Here is a 19,112-nt window from a genome sequence, read left to right as displayed (position 1 = left end):
GCTGTCTGGGCAGCAAAAGCAGTGCCTAGTTCCTCAGATTTAAACGTTCACTTGACAAAACTTCATGTGCCTTCCTAACCAGCACAACACATGTGCAGCCGGTATGAAGAAGCATGCGGTGAGATGTGTGGTATAACACACATGTGGAAATGAACATAAACCATTTTAAAAAACAGTAAAATGTGGAATGATTGGTATGAAACCCACACTTCAGTCTCACACATGCCACCGGGATGTTTACTGAGAAACAAGTAAACATAAAACACTCATACAATACATGCATACACTGTTTGGCAGAATTTGATTTGTGTTGTTTTGTGATACTATACCTAAGTTAAGCTTGGAGCAGCCATTGCCCTTGGTTCGTCTGCTCAGTGAACATTTATAAATATCCCCTGTCTGGTAAGGGCCATTCATTTCATATGGAGCGCCCACTAATAACCTGCAAAGACACAAAATTCAAAAGTTAGAATCAGACAAAACACACATCAAGCCTATAGCTTTAACACTTTGTCTCAGTTGTCATTTATGTATATAAACAGTAGACCTCCTACAGCAAGACCGACAACAACATCAGTTCTCTGGAAGAGTAGGTCTTTGTCTGGTATCTAATCCTCTGAGGGAATATGACTATGACTGTTAACATCAGTGACCCACATGAAACACATGGGCTTCCTGGGAAGACTTTAAACCTTTATTTATCCAAGGATGTTAATTAGGCATGTTTAATCATGTCCAGCAGCACTGGAACCACATTCATAAACTTTTCCATACAGTTATCTCATGCGAGTAAGATCTTTAAGACACAACCGTATTTTCAATGAGCATTTACGTGACACTTATTTTGCATTAGCAAAATATAGGGAAGCAGAAACTCTCACGTAGTCTCACGTACATTTCTGCATTATTTTACATCCAACTTATAGGCACAGCTGTTCTTTGGTTAAATGCAAACAACGAATAACATTGATACCTTAACGCTAACACAATGACACTCAATGATGTTAGCATGTTTACCATGTTAACCTTCAATGTAGCATCTTGGCATGCTTAATGTGCAAATTAGCACAAAGTACAGCTGATTCAGTTTTGGAAGGAGGAGTACAGTATCAGTTATTTACTATTACAATCAAGATGGAAAACAGGTTCCATAAACTTTAAGGTCCCACCAATCACTGAGGCCCTCATTGGGAAGACTAAGGGAAATAACTTAAGGGAAATGTTGTCGTCACAGACCATCGTGTTGGAGTGCTGGACATTCTTTTCACATGACCTAGTGTTTGTGAAGAGTCAGTCCTGCACTTGACTTCACAGTGGGTTTCCTGTGGGGGGTCAGTGTGGTCTTATAAATGTCACTGAAAGGTTTTATATGACTTGATTTGATGGAGGAAATAAAGTCTAGTGTGCTTACTTCAGGGCTGATGGAGGGCACAAAGGCCTTAAATGAAGCCATATTTCACGTGAGATAAGAACTCTCAGTGTGTTCGAATACAGGGAAATCAGGTTATTCAAATCCCTGTTAACATGATAAATGCTGTTATCCTTGTTTATTTGTGCAGACTCTGATATTTAGAAAAACAATACCTAAACGTTGGAAGCCAAAAGTAACCTCCTTTAAGCTGTTATATTTATGATTGGCGGTATTCATGACACTCCTTCAGGGATTCATGCAATGTCTTGTAATGTCTGTCTGTTTGTAACATGATATCTTTAGATTAAATGGCTGACTATTTTTACATCTTAACACTGTTACAGTCATAAGGCTTATGCTCCAAATGCCTCAGGTATCGACATGTGTGCTAACTGCCAGACCGCCATCAGCTGTCTCTTCATGGGGAATTTTTTACAATCTGCAATAATCCATACTGTATGTGAAACCCACATTTAAAAAAAAAAGGACACTACAAATATTGCACAGACAATTAACTCTAGTCGTGATGTTTAATCTCTACCGAAATAACACCTTAAAAGGGAGTTCTATATCTGCAACATTTATGCAAAGTGTATTTATAATGCTTTTATAAAAAATAAACTATCAACTTTTATTTAATGTTACATTTTAAGGTATTCTGTAAAAGGAAGAAAATTGGAAAATAAATCTGTTTTAATTTCTCATAATCATTGTTATATGATATGGGAGGCTAATCACATTCCTGGAAAAGTTCAATATGAACAGTACAGTAGGTCAACTAGGAATTCAAACAAGTGTGCAGACAAAGCGAAAATCACAGGGAATTCTCAGTTCAGCCGTGCCCCAGAGGAAAGACACCTGACACCGCTTTATAGCAAAAGCGGCTGTGGCCAACCTCCTTCTGCTAGACACTTAGGTCAAAGTCTAACAATTAAGGAAGCAAGGATTTCTAGGTCATATTCATGATCCCCAGTTTCAAAGCTTGTCTACATTACCAAGAAAACACTTTGCTAATGGAAGGCACATTTCTCAGAAACGTCCTTGGAACTAAATATGGTAAGCCTGACATAAGATGATGTGAATGATAAAATATTCCTACACTTTGTTAATGATAGTGTGCATTTTGCAATTTATATTATGTGTGAACGGTTGTATCCCTTTCTTTCGGACACAAATACTGTATTGATCGTTGCAAGTATCACAGTTAACAGACAAGAGTTGATAATCAATCAGAGGTTTTTACAAAACAGTAATTACTTTACCAACAATGTTTTCCCTCTTTCTGCAGGTAAGTCTCATGAAAAAAAGCATTCAGACCTTTAAAAGGATTCAGCTTAATGTCCAATGGTTTCATCTGTTCGAGCTATAAAAGCTAAAACCCTGCATGGTACTGTAAAACATAACTGATTGAAATTGGACACGGGTCTAAGTTTTGTCATTGCCCTCACCTTGTCCTTTTTACGACCATCTGTATTAACCTCTGCAATATATCATAGGAATTTTATGTTTTAAACTCATATACATTAAATACACTACTTTACATTAACAGTTTATCACCAGACTGCCAATTAAAAAAAAAAAAGAAGCATAGCAAAGGCCATAGAACGTATTTTAAAGCAGCTATGAGGACAAGAGGAAATGTTGTTCAAACAATCTATCATGGACACCAAAGAGCGACTAGTGTGGGAGTAAGCTACAATGTTATCGCACCAGAAGCCAACTTTTTGAATTCTCAGACTCTGGAAGTCCTTTCTACCATGTTGGCTCCAACAGCGCTCACATTTTTAAGGATATTAATATCATAATTATGACTTCAGTGATTCGTATGTGTTGGCTAGAGGAGACACTGCAGCAGTTCAGGTCAGGATACAGCTACCTTGATGAAAGGGGACCATTGTTGCCTTTGACTTGGACACGTGCCTCGCTGACCTGCTGATTTTCACCAGAAGCTGTTCAAACAATCATGTTTCAGAGCTCATCAGGGTCAAATGCAAGCATCAGTGCATCATCAGTGTAAAAATGGTAATGACACTGAAATAACTTCACCCAAAATGAATGCGTGGACATTTTCTACCATGGCTACCAGGGGATACAGGATTTTAGGGGTTTTGAGGAAGCGCCATCCCCAAGCCAAGGCTGTCATTAATGTGGTAATGTTTTTCGTATTTGGAAGGAAGAGATGTATACGCTGTGAAACCACATCCCTGCCCCAAACATGAGCGGGCATCTCCGATGTCACGCTTGCTCATGACATTCCATTTGTCAGCATTTATATATTTACAAGGCAGCATTAACAAAAGAAAATGTTTATTTTGTTAATGCTGCCACATAAAGACGGGTATTTGTAATGGTCACATAAACATTTCCAAAGAAGGTCATTTAGTGTCTGTAATTGACATTAGAGCATTAACCAGACAGTGACAGGGGGACTTTTGGCAAAGCACATGCATTTTCCTTTAGATCATTGTACCACAAAGCATGCTGTTCTGTTTCAACACTGAGCAGTATATGAGTGTGTGCAGGAGTATTTTTGTAATGAAGCCCATGCTGGTTTTGAACATATTTAGGATATGATGTTAATATGCAATACAGGGAAATCAGGGTATTCAAATCCTTGTTAACATGATAAATGCTGTTATCCTTGTTTATTTGTGCAGACTCTGATATTTAGAAAAACAATACCTAAACATTGGAACATTGCATAGCGTTCAAATTCTTCTTATGGGAGTTCATTTGTGTGCAGATCTATTTGTCCCAACTCTGCACATTGTTGATTTAAACTTGCAAGCATGCAGATGTTAGCATTTAGCTAAAGCACTGCTGTTCCTGAAACAACTTCAGAGTCCTATTTACTTTATTTTCAATGTAACCGGTATCTATCCTCGAAGTTGGTGTAAAATACTTCAACCCAATGTCACAGGCTTAACAATCAGAGTGTTGTGTCTAAACTAAAATCCCCAGTCTCACGGCATTTCGTGTTATAGTCACGAAATGTAATCTATTGATTCGTGTTCACCAACACGATTTTCCCATTTTTTTCGTGTCACACAGAAAAAGATTAAAAAAAATTCAGATTTCAGTATTCTGACACAGAACAATTTTAGAAGCAATGCATTTCTATTGGTAGTATGTTTCGTGCCTGCACCAAATAATAACAAATTAGAAGGAAAAAAAGATTTAAAAAATATAGATTTCAGTATTTTGAGGCTCTGAGCCCCATTTCTTTTCCTCACAGACGGCAAAAAAAGTCCGACATTATAAAAACACTGGTGCTGAAAGACTTAACAGACTCCCTGTAGTTTTTGGTGGTTTGCAACTCGTAACTGAGATAAGGAGTAAAGGTCAGGTCTCCATTGAGGAGACTTGGTAGAACTGTAGAAAAACAAACAGTGGGAGGCTTCTGTGGTGTATAGCTCAAATATGCAGCTCCGTGTATCCCATCAGGTTTAAACACCCAAGGTCTTCACCAATTGGAGGTGAAGAGGCCTCTTCTCTGCTCCCATGGGAGAGGTCGCTCTGGCAGAGTGTTTAGATCACCATTACGCTCAGTAGATGTGTGAGGAAATGACATATTCTTGACATTTTCACCATCCCCAACTTAGTAGCTTCATCAGCAGAACTGACAAAGATGTCTCATTTTCTTCATGTCTCTGAGGCTAACAATTGGTAAATAGTTTATTTCCTGCTCACTTCGATGCCACATGCTTAGGAATGGATTGTACACATGGGTCTTCTTCTACTCATACTGTTTTAATATCTCAGACACGCAAAAGCTCTAGTAAATAACTTACTCAAGCACACTGGTATCAACAATTGCTGTTTTTTATTAGTCTTGTCCTCAAATAAATCGTTTTGAATTAAGCTGCACTTCAGGTTCAGGTCATGAAAAGCTTGAGTCACTTTCCAGCTGTGAGCCTGGTCCTATCCAAACACAGAGCTGAGGGTTCGGAGAAATCAGACAGCTCTGGAAAAGTTGACAACGCTGCAATCCAGCACAGATTATACCAATTTAAATTCTCTCGAAAGCTTAGTTAAAATCAATCATGGGGAAAGTGAAGGTTAAACGTTAAAAGGCCTAAATGGCAAGGGACAAACTGTCCAAGTGTTAACTCATTCCGTTTTCTAATTGACTGAAGTGTGAATACAAGCATCAGAAAAATACACAAACCCAGACAATCAGCAGAAAAGCCCCCTGAAGTGCCGACACTTGGCGAGCACATGTTCTGTGTTGGTGTCTGGCACTTCAAAGATGCATTTTTTGAAACAAAAAAGAGCAGATTCAGTCCTAATCAGCACAGATCAATGCCTCAACACATCCATCACAGAGAAAACAAATTCCTCTCAAACCTCTTAGTTGACACACAACGAAATAGGAGACATGTGGAGTCTAAGTCATCACTTAAAGGTTATTCTGGTACCAGTGACAGAAAACAACTTAATAAAAGTATAATTCTGAGTACTGCCATTGTTTACTACTTTATAACTTCCTATCGGTTTATGTTTCAGCTATGGTGACTAATTTAAGTTGACCTTTGGTTAATATATTAATTACAAACAAATAATTGAATCCACCATCTCCAGCTTATGTATATTAGCATATTTAGTAATCATTGTAACAAAGGAAGCCTCTAGAATTACCACATTCAATACTTAAGTAGATTTCATTATAGTTTTGTACATTTAGTCATGTAACATTTTGAAAGCAGGACGTGGTAAAGTGATAGAGTTTTTACTTAAGTAATGAATCTGGTAATAGATCAAAACTGTCCTGAGCCGCACTGTCTTTGATTCAGATGTGTGGACATGGATGAAACAAATCAAGTCTTGTACAAAAAAAACCCAAATATTATTTTTGAATCATTTTTATGATCCTTTCACACTCGATAACAGTGTTCACATCTCCCTCACATCCTGCAACATTCCTGGGTCCAGCTGAGAGCTGTCAGACTATGCGTTGCACACACACTCCCACAGACACACACACAAATGTACTGGTCAGCTTGAGAGTGTGCATGCAGCTGTGTGTTCCCACTCCTACGCACACTGCTGATTAAACAGCCTTCTTAAAAACTGGAATAAGTTGGACTAAGTCTTCTGATGGGAAGAAAGAAGATTCATAAGCAAAGTGTAAAACAAGTTGGAGGCACAGCACTGTGGGTCACCGTGGGTAGAGTTAGAGAGTATACAGAATAGCCACAATATCCAAACAACTATTTCTAACATTGTTCAGATATATAAATATAAGAACGTTTACAGAAATGTTTTCTTTCTCTCTTGTCTTTATTTCTTATGAATAAAGGTGCCTTTATACCAGATGGCTGAACACCTAATAAAGAAGCCAAAAACCCAAATCCCTGCTGCTTCACTTGGCTGGACGTTGTTTGAATAGTCTGTGCTGCTTTATTCTGCCACTGCTAATGTTTTCACCTCAATCTCAGACCTATCCCTCAGTGAAAGCAGCGTCTCTGGTGACCTTTATTCCACACCAATCAGCCTGGTCAGACCTTTTCAGTTCTGGTAGACATGTTTGGCTGACAGTAGCTCTGAATGGAAAATAAGTTGTATCTTACAGTGTAATCGAATCAGCTGCTGACATGTGCAGGAAGACTTTGACTTCTGCGAGCTGGCAGCTCTTGCTAGTTTGTCACTTTACTCTCCAAGTGTGTCATTGTCCCCTTCCTGTACAGCAAGAACACACACGTTTGCACTCCCTTGCCAATTTACTGAACCTTGAAGGATAGGGCAAGGGATATATATTTGTATTACTCATAAACCCTGTGTGTGGTTCCTACTGTGGATGTAAATCTTTAATAACAGAGCAGGAATATTCTTTTTTTTAAGCACTGTAAGTTTTGCCAAATGACTAATCTATGTGTAGAAATAGTCCCCAAAAATGTAGGGACTATTTCTACACATAGATTAAAATACATTGAAATGTAATTGTAAGAATTTGGGACAGAAGCACAGTGTTTCTTTGATTTATTCATTGCATGTGTTCATTACAATAAAGTGACATGTCCCCCATTGTGACACAATGCACATTACAGACATTCTGATCTGTGATTTTATCAGGAAGCAAAGTAGTGATTTCATTCAGTTACCATGTGCAATTTTCTTAAGCTTCTATATACTCTTTTTCCTTTCACACATAGTAGCCCATGCAAATGCAAAACTATAGGCCTTGTATTGTAACTTGGGCTGCCCGGGGGTGATAGATATGGATGATTTTCCCAAATTAGAATGTGCTGTTCTTTAAGGAAAAGATGAACGATTACATTTTGTATGGGCCCTAGTTCTACCACAATGTTGTTGCAAAATTAATTATATTAGTAACAACGTTTTTGTTACACTTATGCTATGACTTATGGTTTAACCCTTATGGTTACAGTTAGGATTCACTAGAAAGTGATTGCTAGCTGAACCAAGGCATAGAGTCTGCATTAAGATGAAATCACTAGATGTTAAACAGCTACAGGTGGGACATTGGAATACTATTAAAACAAATGTGTGTGTGTCGATGTATTCTGATGCCAAAACACCTAAAAGCAGTGTACACTATAATGAGGAAGGATTTTACGGTTATAGCAAGTTGGCATGGCAGTACATTTTTCATGTTTTGTCACAATGGTCATAAGGTTAAAAGTATTACAGTGTTCACTTTACAAAGTACCAGCAATCTCCGCTTGACTATGTCTTTAATTGGCCAATAATGCAGCGCTTTTCCAGATGATGCTGCAATGTGTTACTTCAATAGTTAGGCCAGGTTCGGTTTTGCCGAACAATCCGGCATTTATTTGCTTTAACATTTCCCCTTGCAGCTATTTTATTTAGATGCATTTTTGCACACAGTGCTTTTGTCTGTCGGAACACAGCCTAAGGCAACCAACAGTCTGCAGAAAGTATGGTATAAGTCATGTTAAATGTCATGCTTAAAACAAGGTTGATTGTTAAAAGTTGGGTTCCAAGTTGTGAAGCATGGTCATGGTCACATGTGTTGTACAGTGACGCATGCACACTAACAAAGAAAGCTATTTGAACAGGGCAATCATTATTCAATTCAACTGCATGAAGTCTCTTGTCAGGAAAGTGTCAACAGAGATTGTTTTATCCATTTATTCAAACAATCAACACAATCGTTATCCTGGTGAAGCCATTCTGGAAGTATTTGAGGTTGTAGAGGAAATAAATGACATATAATAAAAAACACACACACACACACAAACACCCACACACACACATCTAGCGGGTAACCAGGGACTAATTTTGTCCACCACACGGTGCCAGTTGGCCTAATAATAGTGTGAGTTTGGGTGATGAGGTCATATGATGAATGTGAGGTACACCAGCTCAGAACTAAAGTTTGTTTTGAAAGCACACTTAACGGTAGGAAACTGCACACACTACAGGAAAGGTACAGTAGATCACTGTCTTTCCGGGGGGAAAGATGTCTCACCACAGCTTGTCATATTTGTTTAAAAAGTTGTGGTGTATAAGACAGTGATCCGCTGCATTTTGCTGTAGCGTATTACTTTACAGATGCAACCATCAGTGACCTCCAGTGAAGTATTCTGCATTGCAGCAGTGTGTAAATAAGATGAGCCTCTTACCACTTTTCTCCTCCAGCAGCCACATGTTGCTGAACTGTGTATCCAAACTGGGCTTGTTTAGGCCCCTTGATGATCCTGGGGTTCTTTGTGTCAATGTTGAAGCAGTCATGGATGCCTTGAAAGACAAAAGACAATTTTCATCAGCATTGGCTAGAGAAGATGCTATTAATGACCTTAAGTACTACAGTGTTGGTTTAAACATATCGTTTACAGTGTCACATGGTGGTATCTCAGCAGCTTTAAGGATGTCTGTCCTGAAAGAAACATTTACATTAACATTGATTAGACCTCAGCATCTGGCCTAAGTGCAACAAACAGCTGCACACTCTTCCTTAAAATAACCCCTAGGCTGTCTCATGTTGTTTGTCCCCCTGCACCAGTCTAAACACAGACTTCCCTTTCAATGAAAACAAATATTAATCATATAAGTGTTACAGAGCAGCTGAGCTGTCACATGAGACTGACATTCTTCCAGCATTTGAAGCTGTTTTTGTTAAGCAGCATAGTATCAACGTGACCACCTACAGGAACATATTTCATTCCAATAAGAACATTTTGACATGCACCAATTTGGCAAACACCATATACAATCTGATGAAAGAAAGATTTGAAATCTGTGATTTACATTTCAGAAGTGAAGGAGCTGAAAAGGTTTTTAATGTCCTGCCAGTACCAAATATCTTGCAACTGCATTATACGATTGGTTAAGAGACTCAGCAAGGACTTTTGTTTTGAAATTGATGTTAATAGATGGTGAAGTGTAACCTGACAAATGGTAATAGGGTACAAAGTTAAAGCTGCTGTGAGACCTGATCAAAGCAAATCTGTTTTCCCGATTGTGTGCTTAAATTCCTCTCACATCTTTTGACAGCTTACCAGGTGGCAGAAAAGAGCAGTGAATGTATGTTTTGAATTAAAATGCCAATCAGAGAAGGTATGTTTTTCAGTATTTGCTTGTCGTGTTACCCATTAAGGCTAATTTATGATGATAGCATAATTTGGCTTTTGAATTTCCATCCTAGGAGGGAGGGCTCTGCGTGAGGACTTGCGGGTGATGAGTTTTTCCTTTTGGCGGAGGAGGAGGGGAAAATATGTAATCCTCTACCACTCTGACTTCCTCTCGATCAATCTCTCTGTTAATCTGTTTTCTCCTTAATCTGCTGCTGATCTCTCTTTCACCAGTTGCCAGGTGTATCTAAGTGTGTGTTGATCTGTGTTGCTTCACTGATATTTAAGCTACTGTGGGGTCAAGATCATGTTGACCTTTACCCTCAAGCTAATTGATCCTCTCAATTACACAATATACCAAGTTGGATTGATAACTATTACATTTCAGAGCCCAAAAATACATTAAGGAAATACATTTGGAGGGAAACTTAAACAGGTTTTGTGCTTAATGAGATACAGGTTTGCCTTTTAGGAGCTGGAGATTAATGCTTAAAAAATATAAAGTGTTTTTTTCACAGTTTAAGCAGAACAGCTGAGCTGAAAGCACAAAGGCATCTGCCTTTAACTACCACCAATGCCCCCACTTCTCACATCTTTGCGGCTCTTGTGCACACACTGTGTGGCTTATTCAATCCCTCGCCCTCACGCTAAACGGCCCTAAACTCAGCTCACTCCCCATCTGTGAGGCTAAGGGGTCACGCCAAGTTGAGTGAGCTTGTTTTCCCCTGCAGGGGACAATTCAGTAAATGTAAACAACAAGGTGAAGGAATGCCCAACAAAGTTTGAAAACATGTACAATTCAAATTAACCCTAAACAAATGACAGCTGACAAACTCAAGACAGTTGTTTCCATGGTTCACGTGTAAACCCCCCCCCCCCCCTTCACCCCTGTGAAGTTAATCTTTTACAGTCACAACAGCATTGTGATTACAAACACACAGACACGCACATCAACACATGGGTAAAACAATATCTGAGTCACTGTAGTGGTCTTACTTGTTACAAAAGAAAACTATTTCACTTGCTTCTAATGATTACTGTTGACTCAAATATGTGTCTGTTCATTTTGAGTACAGCATCTGTTTTTACTTTTATCCTAATGATACTTATATGCATTGCCAACAATAATAATGAAGCACAAGTTACCCTCTTAAATAACTGTCTAGTTTGTCTCAAGGACTATATGTCCCAGAACCTCCCAGACTTAACTTTGTTCCAGTCTGCCATAGGGAAAATACAGCGAGTGTTTTATATACACCTCACGGGAGCTGCTTGGCCTCTCTTCATTTGCAATGAAAACAATAACACATCAAATCAAGATAGATAGAAACAAAACATTTCCTTTAAAAAAAACTTTTATATATGATTTTTTTGTTAGAATTAAGATAACAGTTTTGTTTTAGAAATTAAATATATATTTTATTTTTTTATTTTAGTGTCAATATGTTTGTTCAAGCTGTGGTTTGACTCTATAGCCAACCCAAAGCAAATGTAAGCTTTGAAGGCCGATAAAGAGGCCAGTATACTTCATCAGCTGCTGGTCAGTTGGCCAAGTGGTCAGTTTGAGGGCGCTATTTCTAAAACCAAAACTGAAAGTCCAAAATGTACATCCCCTTTATGTAGTGACTGGCCAGCGGAGATAAGTAAGAACTATTTTCTGTCACTTTTGAAATGATCAACAGAATGAAAATGTGCCCTGTTGTGTATTTAGAAAAAACGTGCATGTTCCCCATCTCTGAGACGGCATTTAAGCTTGACCATTTGGAATATCTATAAATATTTGTAGCTTCGGACGTGGTCGGACAACATGTCTAATGGACTTGTTATTTTTCACCATAATAAGATCGAGTCTGAGCCTGTGTATTTATTGAGTTCAACCTCTGATCCATCTTAGAACGCATAAGAAACTGATTATTTGCCTCCAGGCTCTTCCTTTTTCTCTTGTCTCTGTTAATTTATAAAGTAGATTAGATAAAGCTCTGGCATATGTGCAAACTTTCTTTAAATTCAGACATTTACATCCTTGAAGGCAGATCTTTGCTTCAATGCTGGCCTAGCCTAAAGTGCGTCTAATTGTGTTATAAATGTACTTATTCCTTTCAAAATTAACTTTGGTTACGTTATTTAACAGATTTGCTCTTGTTTTCTAGGTGAACAGTGGGATTATTACCACTATACTAGTATGTTACACTGTGATGAAGATGAACTTGACCTTACATCTCTCTTAGAAAGCCAGCATTGAATGATCCACCTCCACCTTTATGACAGCAAAACAAGTGATCTCGTCTGACACTGTAAAGAGTGAAAGGACTCTTTGCTATCAGGGGTTGTATCATCTATTGTAAAGAGTCCATAGGTTGAATTATTACAAGCTGTTAATCATGTTTTACTCATAGTAAATCAAATGAAATTCAAATAACTCATGTATCTGTAGCCTGTATCAGTAAAACTGGGGAGAAATTAGGTTTTTGTAGGATTGCAGGCAGTTTCAAAACCATCACAATCACAATTTCCCCACGAGTGAGTGGAGGGAGAGCCACACAGTGAATGAGTCATTCATTCCTCAAATCTGAGACCAGGAGTACATCACACCTTGATTGGCACAACCATAGACCATTTGTTCTGCTTCATGAAAACCTCCATTAAAAGAAATGTCCATCTCTGCCATGCAGGCTCTTCATGTAAATATTGACATATTCTCCAAATTGCTAATTTCCTGTTTTATGAATGGTTCACATGTTCAGCTGGTGTTTCATCCTACACCTAAATATCCTCCTAAAGTTTCTGTTTATCTAGAAACATAAAAGGGGTGACTGAAAATAGATGGTTGGGAACAGATAGGTGTATGGAAAATAAATCAAAATCAGCAGGTAACTCTTCACAGTGTGCTGCAGCATAAATCAGTTAACAAATGAAGGGCAGTGTGCTTTCGAAGTCTTTCCATCATTGTTCAACTGGACCACATATGTGTTTTTAGCAATGGGACATGGATTTAATGCTAGGATGTCTTTTAAGCATTCAAAAAGGACCTTGGATGCAATCAAAGAACGTCTGATAAAAAAAAAGAGCAAATGCCAAGAAAAGGAAACTGTCAGGGTAGAAGCATGAGAATGGAGGTGATTTAGTTTCCATTTCAAGCTACTGATGTGGCAGAGCAATTTCATATTCCAAGTAATACCAGCAGCTTCTAACGCAAGGTTTGGATTCTTGCTGGGTTTCCTGTGTACCGGCCTCCATTCCCAAATAAATAAACCTCAAGCCGGTGGCTGCCGGTGTGACCCACATAAGTCCGCGGCTGCCTTTGGCCCAACACCAAGCTGCAGGAGCTCCACCACAGAGCCACTGACATCCAGCAGCCGTGAGAGTTGCATTGTGATAAGTGCTGGCTTTGAGGAATCCTAATATCAGACACGCAGTGCTTTAAAAAGTTAAAGTCGTGTAATATTGTTAGGAATTTATGAAAAACTATAACTATGATATTGATGTCTGCAGATACTATACATATGCATCTGACTGGTGCTGAAGCTAAATCATTTGTCGTTTTCCATTGATCCATTTTGGGTTTCCATTACAATTGTTTTTTCTGGAAAGATGCTTCACATTAAACAATATACTTCCAAAGACTTTGGCACCTTATATCACATTTACCACATGCCAAAAACTCTGGGAGGCACGGGGTATCTAAAACCAGATGTTTCCAATACACAACATCACAACAGTCAGCCAACTGGGCGCTGATTAACAAGCTGTTAACCCTCTGAGCCAACAAAAGCCTCTCCAGGGATTCAAACCAAGACGTCAGCCAGTGATATACAAGACCCGTAGCACCGGCTACTGTATTACTCAACTAGATGCAATGTCGAGACGTTTTATTGGAATAAGTAAGGAGTACGTTTATTGTCACTGAAATAACAAGACTTAATTCAGAAGCAGTGCATTGTTGCTTTTGGCAAGTGCAACATTTGCTCAAACCATAAGCCTATAAATAATATTAAATTACAACTATTGATTAATGAGAATGTATGTTGTATGTAACAATCTGACAGTCATTTAACTGATTGCTTTAATAATTCAGTTTGATGAGACATTTTAATAATAACTATCCCAGGATTTGTGTTGCTGCTGACATACTGTATTAAGTTTCAGTAAAAGCCAACAGACAGTACACACTTTTGGGATCTGGACACAGAATGATCCAAAAGGCAGTCAACACAACATGAAGAAATGATTTCCTGACCAAATGAAATCAATTAAGTATCGTACAAAGAAAGCAACAGAGATGTGTTATACATAATCCCCTACAAATGTGTTGGCAGAGGTAGAGTAAATACTTAAAAAACGTGCCTTGGACCTCCAGCAATCCTAACTTGGAAGACTTGGTGCTTCTAAATAGGATAATGACATGTAATTAATGTTTTACAATGGTGAATGGGCAACAGGACACTCCACACAAAGCTTGGGTCAACTGTAAACCATTTCACATATTTTTAGCAAATGTGAAGGGGGTTGCAAAAACCAATTGAATTAAATGAAAATCATTCAGCTCCAATAAGTCAATAGATGTTTTAGCCAGTGGTTGTGTAAAAGCAAACTACACATTGGTTCAGTCTCATGAACCACATTCTCAGCAGCATACGATACGATACGATACGATATACTTTATTGTCCCCGTAAGGAAATTTGTTCTGGACTCCGTCCTGCAGTTCCGCATACATGTACATATACAAACATAATGGACATTAAGAGACATACACATATCATCAGTCATACACTGTTTGAACAAACACAATACACAGACGCACATACTGACAATGGCGACCTATTGGCCAACATTTAAAAAGTACATTTCATTACATTTGACTACATTTCATTTCATGTGAATGTTAAGAAGCTTAATGGACATAGGTAGGAATGAGTGCTTATAGTGGTTCAGCCTGCTCTTGCACAGTACATTTCTCTGAGTAAAATTGACTCAAATTGAAGAAAATTTTACTCTAAAAATATAACATTTGGTCCCAACCTATATAGAGTAAAATGTACTCTTTGTTCAGAGTTGTATTTTTAGAGTTCATTTTACTCTATTATGTGCTTAGATTTGACTCTGCTTAATGGTTATTATACTCTATGTAGTGTATATTAAAAACAACTCTACTGCCATTTTACTCATAATAGGAGGTAATTTTACTCCCAATCGAACATCATTTCACTCAAACTAGAAGGTAATTTTACTCAGAATAGAATAAATGAACCATAATGATCTTTACAATAAAAAAGGTAAATAAACCAAAGTGCTTAAGGAACATGAGTGGGCGTGTGTGAAGCTGACCATTGAGCGGCCCGACCAAGCAAGGAGGCAGAGGCTGAGAGTTCAAATACAACCCGGTGTGGGCATTTATTCCTCTTTGTGGTACAGGATACAGCCTCAATATGACTGTCTCACGTGAACACAGTCACCAGCAACAAGGATCTCACACACACACACTAAGGAAACCAGAACCTAAATACACACAGGACTAATCAAACCAACAAGACACAGGTGAGGAGGGAGGAGAAAACACAGGGCACCAGGTGAACGCAATCACCAGCAACAGACAAGACGGGAGGGGGAACACTTTTCAAACTAAAACAGGAAACAGAGACAGACAAACTAAAACATAGACAGATTGTGACAAATATATGCATGAATTACATATAATCACATGCTTCCTGTGCAATGTTTTAGCGTGGAACAAAGTAATATACTTCGCCAATAATGAAGCTATATAATCCGTAACGGAGACCGAGATCTATGGCCCCAGAGATCACCTCCGTTACAGTGTGGTCATGGTTTAACTCCAATAGAATTGATTCTGCATTTTTGATCGCACTCTAGAAGCTATGAGTAATAAATACACTCCAAAATGATTAAATATTACTATTTCAGAGCAAAATAGTAATTACTCTGGAAAAAATACTCACCAATATTTCCTGTGTGGGAACCCTGAATCTTCTACCAGAAGGTAGGAGCTGGAATTCTGGGTGGAGTATGTGGGTGGGATCAGACACAATTGTTTTTGCCTGTCTGATAATGGACTGCTCGTATATGTTTTGGAGAGATGGGTGTTTTTTAAGCCCCATAATTTTCATAGCAGTCTGTACCAGGAGAGCGATCTGTGACTTTGACTGCACTGTCAAGTTACCATACCAGGCAGTAATACCATACCTCATGATGCTCTCCAACACTGCATGATAGAACAGTAACATGAACTTCTGGTCGACTCCGAAAGCCCGGAGTCGACGCAGAAAGTACAACCGCTGTTGAAGTCTAGAGCACAGACCTTGAACATGCGCCTTCCAGCTGAGTGTATTATCTAGATGGACACCAAGGTACTTATAGGAGCTGACCTGAGTTATGGGTTCATTGTGGATAACCACCGGCCTAAGGTCACCCACTGCCTTTGGGTCCCACACCATCTCCTCAGTCTTCTTCACATTCAGCACTAGATGGTTAAAATCACACCACTGCACACATCTCTCTATTTCAGAGTGATAAGCCGATGAACTGCTGCCTTTGTGCATTAAGCCAAGGATAGCTGTATCATCTGAGAATTTGATGATATAATTCTCCGTGTGGATTCTCGTACAGTCGTTTGTGTACAGTGTGAAGAGGACCGGGGAGCTCACACAACCCTGGGGGGCTCCTGTACTGATGGTCCGGGGCTCTGAGAGGGCATTGTTGACCCTGACATGGTTAAAAACAAAAAATACCATTTCAAGATAAAAGGATTTATACTGATCTTTATCAGTTTTTTCAGCAAGAACTGTCAGAACTGCATAGGGCATAGGCATATAGACAATAGGGCAGATATGTAATGCTTCATGAGGCTGTATCAGTTATATCAGTGTTGAAAAAGAGCTTAACAAAGGTATACAATATAGCTCTTACATTTCCTCTGTGGACAGTGGCCATCATACAATTGCAACAATGCAATTTGAGATTTACCCATAAAGAAAATAATGGACTTGGGCTCTACTTTATTTATTATAAGGGCACATCATGACTGTCTACATAATTCAGTCAAAATCTGGCACACTGTCAGTTTTTCCTAAAAAACATATTTTGCATGGACTACCTTAGCATATCCTTTTTGAATTGTGTCTGTTTTATTTGTTCTATGTCCTATATATACATGTTGCACTGTTGGAGGAGCCTGTGACCTAAGTTTTTCATTTCCATATCTACAATGTAGCTAATGTGCAAATGACAATAAAGCCTTGAATTGAATTAAATTGAATAATAAGCTTTGTCATTGACATTTTCAGGGCCCTCTTTACTTTTTACATCAAAATGGAAGTCAGGGTGTGAATTCTTCAGACAGCTTGATCATCCCTGTATGGAGTGGCCACAGTGAACGTCTATTAAAGGAGCAATTCTAAGTTTACATAAGAAATAAACAAAAATTGAAATTCCATGCTAGTGCTTATGAGGACATTTATGGTAAATGTGTGGATCAAGGACAATGTTTCATTAGGAAACAAGTTGTGTGTCAATTTTAAGCAGTTTCTTGCTGCACTCACTGTTAAACTTGTCATCCACGAGTATTTGAGATGACCTGATGTAAATTTGTCTGGATGGTATCATTAGTCCAAAAGTCCCAGGATTACACAAACAGCAGATAAACATGCAGCCTCCTTCTCATGTGTCTGCCAAAACATCTCCCACCACAGCCAGCATCGAGCCTTTCTCCGCAGACTCCAGCTACAAGGTCAGTGTCTCCCTCCCTGTGGCATCAGTCCAAAAACTTGTTTCCAACAAATTCCAAAATCAAACCAAATATTTACAAAAGAGATTTCCTCTACTCTTAGTTTTGTATTATTTACTCAATGTTGAAGATGAATTGTTTTCTGCTTCTTGAAGAATTCCAGTCTTGTAGACATCAGTATAAACCCTAGGGTGATGCAGCATAACAGAATAATGATTGCCTGTTGAGAATTGCTTTTCATACAGCTATGGCGACAACATGCACATTATTCTATGGAAACTGCGGCCAAGACATAGTGTGTTTAAACAATGTGGTTACAGTCTAAGGTATGCTAAGCTCAAAACCATACTGTATAGAGATCTCTACTGTAGCGTGCATCAGTTCTACAGTATATTTTAAGGGTTCAGTAGGTACGATTTTTTTTAAAACACATATGCTTTTGGTGCCTTTTATTGACTCTGTGTCCCTCTCTTTCTTCCCTCCTGTCTAGATATGGTACTGGTATAGTGATTTCACTGGTAATTGCCCACGGTTCTGGCTGAGCACCAACAATGCTCCGCTTGCTGGAAACTTGACTGTGAAAAGATAGCATCAACTTTCATTTGAGAGAACATGCCTGCTTCCAATGAGACACACAGCACCTCTATGGACCTGAGGGGGACAACTTATACTTCAGTAAAGCCTCTGAGCTCTGCCCTTCCTCTCTCTTACCATGATACTAGTCAAGATGTCAGGTTATAATGTCATTCACACAGGAAGCCATTCATTCACTGAAGATATTCAGATATTACTGCTACTTATGTGCACATTAAAACCTTTAAATGCAGCAGTCTCAAAGTTTCCAGTTGCTGTTGGAACAGGTCAAAGCATACCCAACAATTAGATTGTCATTATTATACTGCAAAGCTACAGTATATGAGGTCTGATTCCTACATCAGCACAACCAGCATAAGGATACACACACACTGAAACAATAACATGGACAGAGAAAACACCTTTGACTCACCTAACTGCTGGCTGCAGATCCAGAGCAGGAGGAAGCAGAAGTACTCCATATGTTTGCCGGTGCAAGTGTGCATGTGTGTGGGTGAGTGTGTATGTGTGTGTAAGTGATGAAAGCTGTGAGAGTGTATGTGGTGGGCCGAGGCATAGAGACCCAGCAGCAGGCACAGTTAAAGATCCCACTCTGAGTGACTCAAAGTCTAAGTTAAAGCGCTGCCTATATCTCGGGGAGGTAGGAGGGGACTGTAGTAGGAGAAGAAGAAGGAGGTCCACTCCGACACAGCAGGCAGGAAAACTTAGTCTCACTCTCACACTCACTCATTCAACTCAGTTTGACTTGGGAATACTCTCATAGGAGTTATTAAAGTTTTCTTTATCTTTTCTTCTGTGGGAAATTGTAAC

General features: G+C 38.9%; 1 protein-coding gene across 1 annotated transcript in view; it reads right to left on the bottom strand.

Annotated features, from left to right (window-relative positions):
* The window catches only part of itga11a (integrin, alpha 11a), a 43,786-nt gene extending 24,999 nt beyond the window's left edge, over positions 1-18,787 (bottom strand). The window contains exons 1-3 of the mRNA XM_034116708.1: positions 18,715-18,787; positions 9,019-9,133; positions 330-442 (exon numbers count right to left, since the gene is read on the bottom strand). Of these exons, the coding sequence (XP_033972599.1) occupies positions 330-442; positions 9,019-9,133; positions 18,715-18,787 (301 nt within the window). The remainder of the gene's footprint in view (positions 1-329; positions 443-9,018; positions 9,134-18,714) is intronic.
* Positions 18,788-19,112: the final 325 nt, after the last annotated feature.

Source organism: Trematomus bernacchii, unplaced genomic scaffold, assembly GCF_902827165.1.
Source record: "Trematomus bernacchii unplaced genomic scaffold, fTreBer1.1, whole genome shotgun sequence".
Taxonomy (NCBI): domain Eukaryota; kingdom Metazoa; phylum Chordata; class Actinopteri; order Perciformes; family Nototheniidae; genus Trematomus; species Trematomus bernacchii.
The sequence above is the reverse complement of the archived record's forward strand: the minus strand, read 5'-3'. Positions and strand labels throughout refer to the sequence as shown.